Source organism: Antechinus flavipes, chromosome 4 (assembly GCF_016432865.1).
Source record: "Antechinus flavipes isolate AdamAnt ecotype Samford, QLD, Australia chromosome 4, AdamAnt_v2, whole genome shotgun sequence".
NCBI lineage: Eukaryota > Metazoa > Chordata > Mammalia > Dasyuromorphia > Dasyuridae > Antechinus > Antechinus flavipes.
The window spans coordinates 89,376,783-89,391,405 of NC_067401.1; the positions used below are offsets into that span (position 1 = coordinate 89,376,783).

At 33.9% G+C, this 14,623-nt stretch overlaps 1 protein-coding gene across 10 annotated transcripts in view; it reads left to right on the forward strand.

Moving 5' to 3' along the window:
• RGS7 (regulator of G protein signaling 7) overlaps positions 1-14,623 on the forward strand; it is a 677,137-nt gene that overhangs the window by 644,550 nt on the left and 17,964 nt on the right. For all 10 annotated transcript variants that reach the window (XM_051993522.1, XM_051993525.1, XM_051993520.1 and 7 more), the window contains 5 exons: positions 284-382; positions 1,864-1,925; positions 3,869-3,979; positions 5,593-5,718; positions 13,182-13,368. In XM_051993522.1, coding sequence (XP_051849482.1) covers positions 284-382; positions 1,864-1,925; positions 3,869-3,979; positions 5,593-5,718; positions 13,182-13,368 — 585 coding nt within the window. The remainder of the gene's footprint in view (positions 1-283; positions 383-1,863; positions 1,926-3,868; positions 3,980-5,592; positions 5,719-13,181; positions 13,369-14,623) is intronic.

The following is a 14,623-nucleotide window of genomic DNA, read 5'->3' on the forward strand; positions in this document are numbered from 1 at the left end:
ATCTTCAATACTCTTTCTTCTTCCTACATACTCCTACCTTCCCTAAAAAATCTATTTCTGTATACTTCATATTCACTATCTATAATCAGAGTTTAATGATTCAGAAATGAATGGTTCAATTTTTGAACACAATATATTTGCTCTAGAATTTTGATATGAAACATAATTTAAGAGAAAGAAAGCCATTACTAAAGAGATAACAGAAAGCCAGAATTCAAAGGAAGATTAAATATATGGATTTTGTTTGAGGACTAATGTATTTCTTGTTTTTGTTTAAATATAGTCAGTCTATGGATTACAAAATGATATTCGAAGCCACAGTCCAACCCACACACCCATACCAGAAACTAAGCCTCCAACAGAAGATGAATTGCACCAACAGGTTTGTTTACTTTCTAAAAGACTTAATAAAATATGATTGCAAAACTAAAGTGAGAACAAGGTGCTATTGCTACTGTGTACTTCTTAGGCATTATGTAGTGAAAATATGTCTTCAAAAGTTATTTTCTTTTATTATTTTTCTTATTGATAATATATAATATTTACAGTGTTTCAGTAAAATATTTATAATATATTGTTATATTTATTATTTATATTATATTATTTGAATCTTCTATCAATTATTCATTTCCCAAGAAACTTTTTCCTTTGTCCTTAGGTATCTCTTTAATTATTTTTTTTAAAAAACATATTTTTCCTAGGAATTTTTACTGTTCAGGGGACCAGTGATATCTTTACATATCTTAATATGATATGTAAGGTAGAAGTTTCAGTTACAATTTACATGCAACCTACAATTTCATGCCACTTTCACCTATGATCTTTTCTTAATTCTATGGTTCTAGTTTCTATGACTCAGAACTTGAGAAATCTCGAGATACATGTTCATGTGCTATATACATATGTAACAACATACATACAAATGCTCCTACTCAGTATATGAATAAACTATTATTTTGTCTACAATAATGTAGATTTCCACACTTTTTATTCTTGATGTAGATGCAGTACTTAATGGCTCATGCCCCCACCAACTTGTCTGGTTGGTCAAGAGAAAATTGCTTTCTAGGTTCAAAGTATCTTGTGGGTCTTATACTCTATGAGCTCATAAACCTCAACCAGTGTCCTTACTTTAATAGTCAGACAGAAGACTCAATTCTTTGAGAGAGGGAGCTAGATAATTATGAAAGATAAATTAAATTAGGGCCGTGGTGATATGCTTTATTTATTTATACACATACTTTTTTGTTTTTTATTTATTTATTCAGCATTATTTTTTATTCATGTGATTTTGTATATAGGGTGAGGCAGTCAAGTCAGGGAAGTTTGAAGATCAGATATTTTTCTAAGAAGTGTCTCTGATCTTTCATTTGTCTGGCCTTCAGAGGCAGTGAGTCAGAATTGGAAAAAAGATTGAAAGTACAAATGATGAAATGATTTCATTTTTGAATGAAATATCAGTTAAAATATGACTATTCTTTGCTTTTTGTTAACTTGGTGGGGTGGTGAAGAAGTCATTTGCTTTCTAAGCTAAAAAAAAGATGTTGCCTTATTTTATTAAATCCGGTAGAATCCTAAAAAAAAAAAAAAAAAAAAAAAAAAAAAAAAAGTCTGCCTTTAGTGGATTCAACTGTCTTCTCATTGGTTTCAGTTCTCATAACTAGATTGCACTAAAGAGTAAATTAGTTATTTGAAGAAGAATGTTATCTCCATTAGATATTTTTTGATTCTATTTATTTTACTGATTTCATCAAATGCCAGTTCAGCACTGCACAGATTTAGAATTTGGAAATGGAAATTATGTGAGTAAAAGAAAATATCTATGACACCCTGTAACTGCTTCTCCTTCTTTTTTTCCCCCAGATAAAATACTGGCAAATACAGTTAGACAGACACCGGTTAAAAATGTCCAAAGTTGCTGATAGGTAAGGATTTTAAGATCTTGCCCTTTTAAAGTCATAAATTAAAGATAGGAAGGAAATGTATCAAAGATGGCAGGGAAATGTGGCATTACAGGATAAAACTGAGGTGAATAATTCAAGACTTCTCAAAAAGAACAAAAAAGGGATCTGAGTTACTTGGATGGAATGATAATTCCTTACTTGGATCCCCACATGTATGGGAAGCATCTCAATTCCACTTAAGATAGAGACTTAGATCTGAATCTCTTTACTCTAGGTAAGAGGGAAGCTTCCACTTTCCTAGTTCAATTCAATAAAGTAACAATAACATTATTTTAAGAACAATTTTGAAGGATTAAGTCATTTTGACTATTATAAATACCCAAATTAATTACAAAGAACATATGAAGGAAGATCCTTTCTGCATCCAGGGGAAAAAGTGTTAAATAAAAGTGGTCTTACATATAAACATATATGTGTGTATGCATGTATATGTATATATGTGTGTATTTGTACACATATGTGTCTGTAATATGTATGTGCATATATAGACACCCATATATTTCCATCTAATAATAGCCATCTCTAGGACAATGAGGGGGAGGCAAAAAAAAAAAAAAGGAGGAAATGTTACAAGTTATACATAGTAGATTTGCAGTTTCATGTACAATTGTCTTTTTTTTTTCCTATTCTACTTTGGAAATACTTATTTTATTTCTTAAATTCAAAATAAAATACAACTAAAAATCAAAAAGTGATATGCTTTGAGGGGTTTCACGTCTTTTTTTTTTCCTTTGGTAAAAGACATAAGAGTTGCTATATTGCTTTATCACCAAATTGCTTTCTTTGTTTGAGCCAGAGGGCTACATTTTAATGATTTTCTCTATCCACATTTAGATCCATTCTTCATAATTGATATGCCATACTGTATTTCCCCACCATGGTAGCAGGGGATGAAATAAGTATTTACTATGTGCCAAATATTGTACTAAATGCTTTATGAATCAAATATTATTTCATTTGGTTCTCACAACTAGATCAGAGGTTAAAGGACTTATTTAGGGTCATATAGTTCATATGATGCTTCTTTTGATCAAACCAGATTAAATCTGAAACCAGAGTTGAATTCAGGTCTTTCTGACTTTACTCCCAGCATTCTATCCACTACTCCCCCTATTTGCCACTAATTCTGCTTCAAATCCTACCTTTACTATTTTATGCGACATTGGACATATTATTTAATCTTCTTGTCTTCTTAATCCATAATTTCTTCATCTATAAAGTGAGAAAATTGGAACAGATGACTTCTCAAGTCATTTCTATCTTTGAAGTTGAAATCTTACTTAAAATCTTATTTTTAACACTTCATGGGTGAGAGATACTCAGTTCTCAATCAATAGTTGAGCCAATCACTTCATAAGTAGAAAACATGAAGATGAAGAATGGATGTGACTTCACATGTATGCTGAAGCCAACTCCTGCTGGCTCAAGAATCCCAGTAGTGAAATCTTTAATATGAGCATTGTATCTCGGGTATTGGCAAAACTACAAATATATGCCACATATATATGATACAATCATATATATACTGCCACTTTGCAGTGGTAAATGATAGAGAAAATATTAATAATGCAAATTAAGGTGAAAAGTATGTCATGTATACTTTTTTGGAGACAGTTAAATATTTGTCAGTATGTGCCTAGTTATGAAACTTATCCATAATCAATATCTTTATTGCTATTATTTACCAGTCCTCTGAGTTTATTAATAAAAATGAGTCCATGTATACAAAATAGAATTATGGAAGTATTGAAAATGATATGAAATTTGAATCTCCAGCTATACTGTTAAATAACTTGGATTGCCTTGGTAAAATGTCTTGCAACTTCTTTCATTTGAGCTGTATTGGATTATAATTAGAGAAACTATAAAATTGTTTAGTATGTGCTTCTTTTACTTGTTCCTAGTCTACTGAGCTACACAGAACAGTATGTTGAATATGATCCCTTTCTTGTACCACCTGATCCTTCTAATCCATGGATGTCAGATGATACCACTTTTTGGGAACTTGAAGCAAGGTTGGTGACTTTTAACTCTCTTTTTGACAGAAAGTTTTATCTGAGGATTTCCTCTAAATGAAAAGAATCCTAGATTTTTTTACATTTTAAGAAGCATTAGTTTTTCTATAGGAGTATGATAGTCAATGATGTATTTCTCTTCCCCTTGTTCCTTTGAACTAGAAGCATTTTTCTGGGCCCTGTAATGGCTCACATCTACTTCCATAAGCTGCAGGGACATAACACAATGGTTTTAAAGACTTACTCACAAAAGGGAGAGGGATTTCCATTTCTGAAACTGATCCAAATTGATTAGCTCCTAAAGCATTCTCTCTCACCTCCAGTAATCCCTAATGTATGAACACTCATCTACTACATGAACCAGTGACCCCTCAGCTTAATCCAAATAATTTGAGTGATACTTCTGAAATGATGGGAATTTCTGGCTGAAATAAATACATTTAGGGTTATGGTTACCTTTAATGAAAGGAGAAAGGGAGGAAGAAAGCTATGACACAGAAAATTATAGACTATAATTATATATCATTTATTATGTATATAACACTATATATTATGGTACATATGTGTGTTTTTATAGATGACATAGATATGTAAAATGCTTAGAACATATATAAGAAAATCCCAACATGCAGTTAAATGAATTTACTTTAGAGACAAGCCACTAGAATTTCCCGATCCTGTCCTTTTCATTATAGCTGGAGGAAGAATCATCCAAGAGCACATAGAAGAGAAGTCACCTGAATAACAACACAAGATAGTACTAAATAAAAGTCACCAAATAACAGCACTCACTTTATAAAATAAGGATTTAGTGTAATATCGATGCCTAAATAGATTCCATGACCTTTCTTCTACATCCAGCCAGTGATCCATAATTGTTTTAGCAAGTCCAGGATAATTCAATCTATTCACTATAGAATTATTTAATTTGGCAGGAACCTTAGGCATGAGGGAAGGACACAGAGGGAGAGGGTAAATGCCAGCTAATTAGGGTTAGAGCCTCAGAGACTAAAACTCATGTCTCAATCTCCATTCCCATACATAAAAAAACAAAACAAAACAAACAAAACACACAAGTTCTCTTTCTACCTTACCCAAACTATAAGCACTTGGGATACTTCCAGTCCTAGTTCATCTCTGATTTGCATGACGGATTTGACCTAGTCCCTTATTTTCTGAATTGGGCTAGTTCATGCCTACTTATACAATATGGTAGCCACTTCCTCTCACTTCTGGAGACTCACAATATTAAGGCTAATTTTAATGTAGACACTTGATCTGATTAGCACATTGAAGCTCTGAAAATCAAGCTCAAGAGATGTACCAGCCTCAGGCTCTCTGATGGTAGGAACAACAGGCAAGTACCTTTCTCCTTTGTTCTACACACTTCACAACATCATACAGCTATTTGATCCCCCCTTTTTCACAATGTGATTATATGCATATAATTTCATTTATCTTTGAACAACAGGCTTAACTAAATGAAGGATGAGAAAGATTAAAGGCTAAACTTCAACATTAATCGGGCTTCTTGATAAATGTGGTAGTATGAGAGAACTGGAAAAAAGTATTTAGTCTGGAATAATTTTTGTTGACCTGTTTTGTACCTACAGCAAAGAACCTGGCCAACAGAGAGTTAAACGGTGGGGTTTTGGCATGGATGAAGCATTGAAAGATCCAGTTGGGAGAGAACAGTTCCTCAAATTTCTAGAGTCAGAATTCAGTTCAGAAAATTTGAGGTAAAAGTCTAAATTCTTTGATCTTATACCATAATTGAAAGAAGAATTATTTTCTTAACTATCTTCAGTAAATGTGTTTTTTCCCCTATCCCAAGGAACAAAAATTTGTATTTCTTTTGATGTTAATCCTGCTGCTTCATCACTGACCAGAGGGAAAAAAAGAACAACACAGTCAAATACTTTTTTTGTTGTTGTTGAGTCATTTCCATTGTATCCAACTCTTTGTGAGTTCATTTGGGCTTGACAGATATATTGTTGTGATTTGTCATTTCCTTCGCTAGTTCATCTTACAAATGAGAAAACTGAGGCAAACAGGGTTAAGTGACTTGCTCAGGGTCACATAGTAAGCATCTGAAGCCATATTTGAACTCATGATGGTGTGTTCCTGACTCCAGGCTTCCACTCTATCCACTGCACCAGCTAGTTGCTCATAATCAAATATCCACCTAATACTTCAAAAATTTTAGACACTTTTCAGAACAATCAAAAAATATGTTCCCACTCTTGGTGAACTTACTTTCCTACCTGTCTGTCTATCCCCGGCATCCCTCATATTTAGCAATTGATTTTTGTGATTCAATAATCATTTTAGATTTGCAATATTTTTTTCTAGCCCTGAAATGGATGCAATGAGCAAAGAAAATTGTTAGCTTGAATTCTATTGGACTTGAGGATCCTCAATAGCTTATTTGGTCATACCTTATAGTATTCATATAGTTGCAAATAGTATCTATGCATTCTCTTAGCACTTTTGAAGCAAAGGTAGGTATAGTGATCTAGCAAAGGAGGAAGGAGACCTGATGTTAAATATTTATCATATAATTTGAGAAAAATCTAAAAGGCAGAAGTTTTGTTTTTTTTTTTTTTTTTTTTTTCCCTTTCTCTTTCTTTTGTTTTAACTTTCCAAATGTCAAAATAGCAAACCAGCAGCTGGAAGCAGAAACCAGCTGAACTTAGTCTGTGACAGGTGAACAATAGTATTCAGCCTGCACATCTGGTATGAATATTATTTTCACATATTTTGGAAGTCTCATAACTTACTGGACACCTGGAAAGAAACTAGTTTTGCTCTGAGTCACTGCTATGTTCTTTGACAGTTTAAAGACCATTAACCAGAGTCCTGACTTTCTAGCACATTTAAAATGCAATTTTAAAGTTTCCCCATTATTTTTCTCTGGAAACTCGATATGCTCTTTAACTTTTTACAGACTTAAGTATTCTCATAAAATTAAAATTTTCTTTCTTTGAAGTTCAATAGATTTTTTCCTCCCTTTCAATGGAATTTAGCAATCACTGGCATAGTTACTTCTATAAGAAGGTTTTACAGATCCTCCTATAAAGAATATTCAAGTTATTCAGGAAGACAATTCTGTGTTCCCTCCTTTATACCATGGCCCCAAATCACCCTCTGTCTTTGAGAGAACATGCCTAACATTCCACAGATTGTCCAGGATAACCACAAACACACCCTGAGAATGCAAATCAGAAATCTGTATCTGCCATAAAGTTTCACATTTTATATGAGCTTCATGGTAGATAAAAACTAAGATAGATACAAACTGTTTTGTGTCTGGCACAAAATGTTTCAGACTGTCAGGGAATGGTCTAATTTGAAGACAAAAAGCTAATTTGTAGTTTCCCAGATATGTAAATTAATTTCCCTTGACTGACCACCTTTACCATTACCTCTTAGGTCTATCTGCAAGAGGTGTATATATGTGTGTGTGTATGTGTCTCTGAGTAGTTAAAAGTGAGAGAAACTCATGAGCACTTGGGAAATAGAGACATTGGGTGATAGAGACTTTCCTTCTGGGGGGAATCCCTGGCTAGAATCACTGTTACATGAGGAGCTCCAGCTATGTTCACTTCATCTCTCAGATAAACTTACTCTCTTAATTTGTTCAACTCATCAGAAACTTTGTACCACCTCCCTTTTGCTTTCCACTTTCTCTTTCATTTGTCTTTCTTTATTAGAATACAATTAGAATATAAGCGCTTTGAAAATATGTTGTGATGATGAAAACATTTCAAGACATAATTCTGGGTAATTTAATCATTTTATTAATAAGTCCAGCACATTTGTTAATAAAAGGATGGTCATTTGGCTGTCTCTCTTGGATCCTTGTTGGCAATGCACTCACAATATATATGTCCTTCAAAAGTAAGTATTCCTGAGATATGACAATCAATTCTGATTGGTAAACGCAAATGGAGATGAAATATATCAAAATGACTGTTTTGGGGGTACAGTGACTTGGGTACCCAAATCTTTATCAAAGAGACATCAATTTCCATATCTTCTGTCTTGTCAAAAGGGAAAATCAATTCTTCCCAGACCTGTCTGAGCAAAAACAACAAAAAGGAATATATCCATGAGTCCACAATTGGAATTTCTTTTATTGTCTGATTAGATCATGGCCTGAGTATATCTTGAAGAGACATTTCCCGTACTGGTTTGCTTCTGGGTGAGGAAGTAGAAAAAAAGGAAAAAACATTAGTCCTCATTCACTAATAAGTTATTAAATATAAGAGAAATGGGCATTTCTCACATATTTGTATCTCCAGAACACGATTCCTGACAGAGTATGTGCTTGGAGAGTATGTGTATATATGTGTGTGTGTGTATATGTGTGTATGAGAGAGAGACAGATACAATTTATTGGTCACTTAATCAAACCAATATCTTAAAGGAATCCCTTCCATATTATATCAGACAAGGAGTCAGTCATCTAATTTCTTTTTGGAAAAAAAATGAAAAACCCAGTAAAATGAGGCATTTATTTCTACTTTTGCACAAATATGATTTTTAGTAAGTTTATTCCTTACATTACGCCTAAATTTATTGATTTACAACTTCTATCAATTGATACTGCTTTTGCCATGACGGTCAAATAAGAGTGTCTAATCTCTAGCCCACTTGAAGCCCTTCAGATACTTGAAGGCAACTTATTTAGATGCTCTCTTCCTTCTTGTCTCCTGGTTAAACAAGTCAACTCTTTCAAGTAATACTCCTATAAGATGAAGTCAACATCCTTTCTCATTCTAATTGCATTCCTATATGTGTTTTCCATATATAAATGTCCTTTTAAACTGGAACACCCAGAAATGAATACAATACCCACATATAGTCTCATCAAAATCAAATACAAATTCCTTATTCCTGGAAAAAGCCCAAGATCTGATGAGCTTTGATGGTTGCCACATCACATTGCTAATTGATATTGAACTTGCAGTTCACTTACATAAAGAGAGAGTCAAGAGACAGCAGGACAGAGTCACAGACACAGATATAGACAGAGAAAGAAAGAGAGAGACAGAGACAGAGATGGACAGAGACAGAGAACATTTTTAGTTCACACAATGGGCCAGGCACTGTATATAAATAAAAGCAAATGAAAAGGAAATGAAAAATTCCTATCTCTAAGGGAGGAAGACACCATATCTCTTATGGACACGGTGAAAATTCTGGAGAGTCAAGAATGGACCTAGACATGGATAGCCCAAGTACTTCCTTAATTAGTAATTCTTGACAAGAATTTGTCAATCGAAGAAGGGAGCTGCCAGTGCAGAGGCATCTCCACAGTAAGAAGAAAAGAAGTAGGAAAATAGTGAGATGCCAGGAAAAATGATCTTTATCCTTTCCAGATATTGCTATTTCTCCATCTTCTACTTGTGAAGTTGATTTTTTAAACTCAAGTGTTAGAAAATTCGTGAATCTATATTGAATTTTTTTTTTTTTTAGATTTAGCAAATTTTTCTAGTCTCTCACAATTTTTTAAAAGTCTGGCTATTATTTTCAGTTATATATCTCTTTCAATTTTGTCCTATTTGCAAATGTGGTGATTTCATCTAGCTTTTTATCATGTTGATATTGATAAAAATGTTGGAGAAAAATCATGTCAGATATAGATATCAATTTGACACTGAATCATTCCAGTCCTGAATCCTACTAATTGTTTTACCATGTAATCCATATCAGTCCATTATTTGCTAAATTCAAATAGGCTAAATTTACATCATTTAATATGGGGGGAAAAAAAAAGATTGTGCTGTGACAATCATGGGAGAGCTCCATAATAGTGACTGTTGGCAAAAAAAAAAAAAAAAAAAAAAAAAATTAATCCTTTGTCTGGAAGATGGTCATCTACCCAAGAGCTAATGTTGCTTCAGAAAGAGTCAAGGAATAGTCATTATGATGTTTGCTGCCTGACAATTTCTGGAGAAATGCCAGGAGCAGAGTCAAGGTTTGTACACAGTGTTAGTTGATCTGACCAAGACTTTTGATGCTCTCAATCGTGACGGCTTGTTTGAACATCATGGCATAATTTTATAAGCCTGGAAAAATTCATCAGTATTGTACTCTAGTTCCATAATGGCATTTTACACAGGTTCTGACCAATGGATGATGCTTTCAGGCTTTTCTACTTACCAGTGGAGTGAAGTAGGGCTGTGTGCTTGCTCTCAAGATTTTTAGCATAATGTTTTTAGCATTATTCTCAGATGTCATCAGATGTCTCAGATGTTTTATCCTCCCAATGAGGATAAAAATGGCATCAAGGTCAGCTACTGGGCTGACAGTAAATTATTTAACTTGAGAAGACTAAAGTGGAGGCAGAGTTGGTGAGCAGCTTTTTGTTTGCAGATGGCTGTGCACTCAGGAAAGCCTATGAGCCCGAGATCCCACAAGTGTGGATGTATTCTCTGTTATTTGTGACCTGAAAATTAACATCAAAAAAACAGGTTTCCCACTAGCCATACCATACCACCCTATGTGAAATGATCAATTGCAACCAATAGAGAAATTTTGAATGCTATGGAATAAGTTTACTTGCCTTGATAGTATGCTTTTCAAGAATGTCCACATAGATGATGAGGTAGATAGATGTTATTGCCAAAATCAGCTCAATATTTGGGAAACTTTGGAGGAAAGCTTCTGTATCTCTTTTGACACTTCTTCTTCCCCCAATAGGCCTTTTTGTGGGCCTCAGTTTTCTTAACAACTTCAGGTCATTCTGAGGTGACTTTCAGGACACCTGAGGAAAGTTTTACTGAAAATAATATTGGATATAATAGTTTACATTTTGTTATTTTACAAAACTGTGTATGTTATTGGGTTGTTTTTTGTTTTTGTTTTTTTTTTTTTTACATAAACTATTGTTTAGGGGATTGTTTCAGTTTATCAATTTTTCATTTAAACATTTTTTTTATTATTTGAAACACTTCATTTTTATTGGTTGCCATAGAAAACTCTGAGGAGGTTTGGATTAACAACCTTATGAGGGCATTCACCAGTATAAACCTATCTGGGACAGATGCTGCAGATGAACAATGAGCTGTGCCCAGCTTTAAACAGGAGGAGGAGAGATAGTAGGTTGGATCACTTTAGGAAATTGCACAATTCTTTTAACCAAGCTTATTGAAACAGAATTGCATTAAAACACACTCACACATACAAATATACATCAATCTCCTTCAATTGCTACTAGTCATATGGGATACGCCAGTTATTGAAGTAGACTTACTTTGTGGTTTAAATCACCTCTCCCAAAGGTAAATATACTTTGAGAGCTGCTAAATAAGCAATCCCTTTCCTATCAGACTTGCCTTGTCTGAGTAACTTAGCAACTTTGTTCTTTCCCAATAGGAAACTAAACAGAAATTCTAAAGAATATCTTGTTACCAAGGCACACATGACAGCAGAAAACTTCCTTTTCCAGAAGGCCCACTCCACAAAATCTTGAGCTAGACTTAGGGTTGCCCATGAATCAATTCCCAAAACGAATATTCTCCAGGAATCTCCTTTTTCTGACTAAATGACTAGCTTTCTAGATCATTTAGCACAGGAAATTCTTCTTCCACAGGTTTGCATTCATGAACATTGTCAATAAACTAACTTTCTGGGTCAAATTTGAACATCTTTCTATCTCTGCCATGTGCCTCTGATGTAAGTCACCATCAACTGTTCTTAACATGTTTTGGGCAGGAGAAATTATTCTTAAATACAAGTTTCTTTGCTCTTCCCCTCAATTTCCCAAAAGAGGTACTGTTCTGTCTCCTCAAAATCCAAAAGAATAGGTCTATGATTTAAATTTAGTCTAAAAATGGATAAATAGAAGAGATGGGATAAAATAAACATTTCTACACAAAAGCTTTATATTTAAAAACTAAATTCCTTATTTAAAAAGCAATTGAATTACTTAAATGTCATTGAAATTAGTTTGCATAAAAATATGAGAGAGAAGTGAATTAAGCATTGGTCTTGGAGTCAAGAAAATGTGTATTAGAATTCAGCCTCCAATATATACTAGCAGTTTGATGGTGAACAACTCGTTTAACTCCTCCAAGCCTCAGTATTCTCATCTGTAAAATGAGGATCAATAACAGTGTCTGCTTCACAAGGCTGTTATGAAAAGTAATTGAGAACATATATGTGTATGTGCATATGTATATGAACTATATATACATATATTGCATATGCACATATAATGTACATATTATGTTATGATATATATGAAGCACAAATATTTAATAGGATATTATCAAGGATAAAAATTTAATATACCACTCAGTCATGCTATTATATATTATCTGAGTCTTATATCCCTATGTGCTCAACAGTATCAATAACTACACGGTCTAACTCCTCTTCTTTACAGTTTAAATTACAAGCTCCTTTAACTTTACAATCAGTCTTCCTTACAAATTTCTCAATGCTTTTGGCCTTTCAAAACTTGACTAAATAGAAGCTTCATACATCAGTCTTTCACTTCTTATCACCTACAACAAGTTATAACTCAACAATCATTCTGGCTAGGACCTCATGTAATACTGGCTTTTGGATTTCATCATGATTATTCACATGCTTAGTATCTTCCAGGCCTAGGGAAAATAAAAAGTCTTTCTATAGCCACTCCCTTACTGACTTAAACAGGTAAAATCCTAAGGAAGGAACATGAAATCATATGGTATTATTTTGTCCCTGTGTCTTTAGTCCTCAGGGTTTCCTCCACACAATGCTTTCTCCCCCTTAGCATTATTCACCACCTCCATCCTTTATGATGAATAGTTCCTCAGTGTCCTATTACTTGTTTGCTAAACTCTGAAGCCTTGGGATAGAGGCAAATCTCTGTCAGACCTGCTTTGAGCATGGATTATTTCCAAAAGGGCATTTTTGTCATTTTCATTCCTTCTCAACATATGAAGCATATCAGAGTCATTTTAGAACATAATTATATGCTGTTCTTTTTACAAACTATAAAGAAAAAAGTATTCATCCTACCTATGCTTCCTTACCCTTCTGAAGCTTTTTCAGAGGGGGTGGGAGGAAACAGATGGTTCTGATATCATGAAAAAAGAGAAACTGAGAACTTTGTTTCCTGCTGTTTGTGTCATGGCTAAATAGCACATTAAGGATTTTCAAAAATCAGCTAGTGAGTAAATGCCTACTGTTTCATTCCCAATAGGTTCTGGCTGGCAGTGGAAGACTTGAAGAAAAGAACTATTCGGGAAGTCCCCACCCGGGTCCAGGAAATATGGCAGGAATTTCTGGCTCCAGGTGCTCCCAGTGCCATTAATTTGGATTCCAAAAGTTATGACAAAACCACACAAAATGTGAAGGAGCCAGGACGGTACACATTTGAAGATGCTCAGGTCAGTAGCAGGAGGACTTAATTTTAGAAAGCTTTGTCTGAATGTATGGGAGTCAATCGATTATGTTTTCTTAAGGACATAATTTCAAAAAAGCTCCCCATAACCCTTCCATCTTCATTCAATAGCAATTCCTGTAATTTTGCCTTTCAATGTCTGTGGTATTTCCAGGTTTTATAGGTAATAAAATGGAAGTATTTTAGGAGAAATGACTAAATTTAGAAATTACTAAAGGATGGAATCTTTTCCCAGGTGTAATCTTTTGTAAAGCAGACCATTCCTCCCTAATTTAGTTATTTGTAAATTAGCTGTTTTGAGTTCTTGAGCTAGGTTGCTACATTTTCTCCTACTTAGTTGTTAGTCCTTCCCCTTATTATCAGGGATTTAATTTACTTCTTTCTCCTCTCATCTCCATTTTATCTTCCTAGCTGCCAATTTTTATCTTTATCTATCTATCTGTAGAATTGTATCTATATTGTAGAATTGTGTATATATATGTATGTATGTATCTGTAGAATTGGTGAGAATTGAGATGGAAAGCAATTAAAATGTGCAGCTAAGAAAATGATTTGGACAGAGTGGTGGCAATGTCAGAGGAGAGAAGAAGGCATATATAAGATATTTTAGAAATATAGAATAGACAGGACTTATCGATTGATTGTATCTTTAAGTGGAGGGGGGTAAGGACAATGATAAAGAGTGAAAAATTAAATATGGCATCTAGGTTATGATCCTAGGTGGAGTGCCATAATTATTAATAACCAATATTTTGGAGAGATTCAGATCTCTCCCCTTCTTCCAAAGTCCTGAAAGTTCAATCTCTTAAAGGACATCACTGAGATCCCAAAAGACCTCACCCAAGTTATAAGGAACTTAATTTAAAGGTGGGAAAATCTATTGTGTTCTGCTTAAGCTTGGGTGGGGAAAGATCCTTCCTAATATCTATTTAACCCAAGATTCAAGAGATGGTCTGAGATAATTTCTCTGTCTATACATGACATGATCTCCTTAGCAGCCCTTCATTGAACATCTAAAAGTATATAAACTGTGAGGCCACAGTCATGATTGTCTTTGGTCTAAGACAGATGATCAAATGACTATCCTTTTATTAATAACCTGCTAGTCTTCTTAATAATATAACTAAATTACCTAGAAATTATGTCTCTCAAAAGTTTTTAAATAATATAGTAAATAGAAGAATGATAGTACCCTCAACAGTAACCACAAAGTTAGAAAGAACAGAAGGGTAGGGGTATGT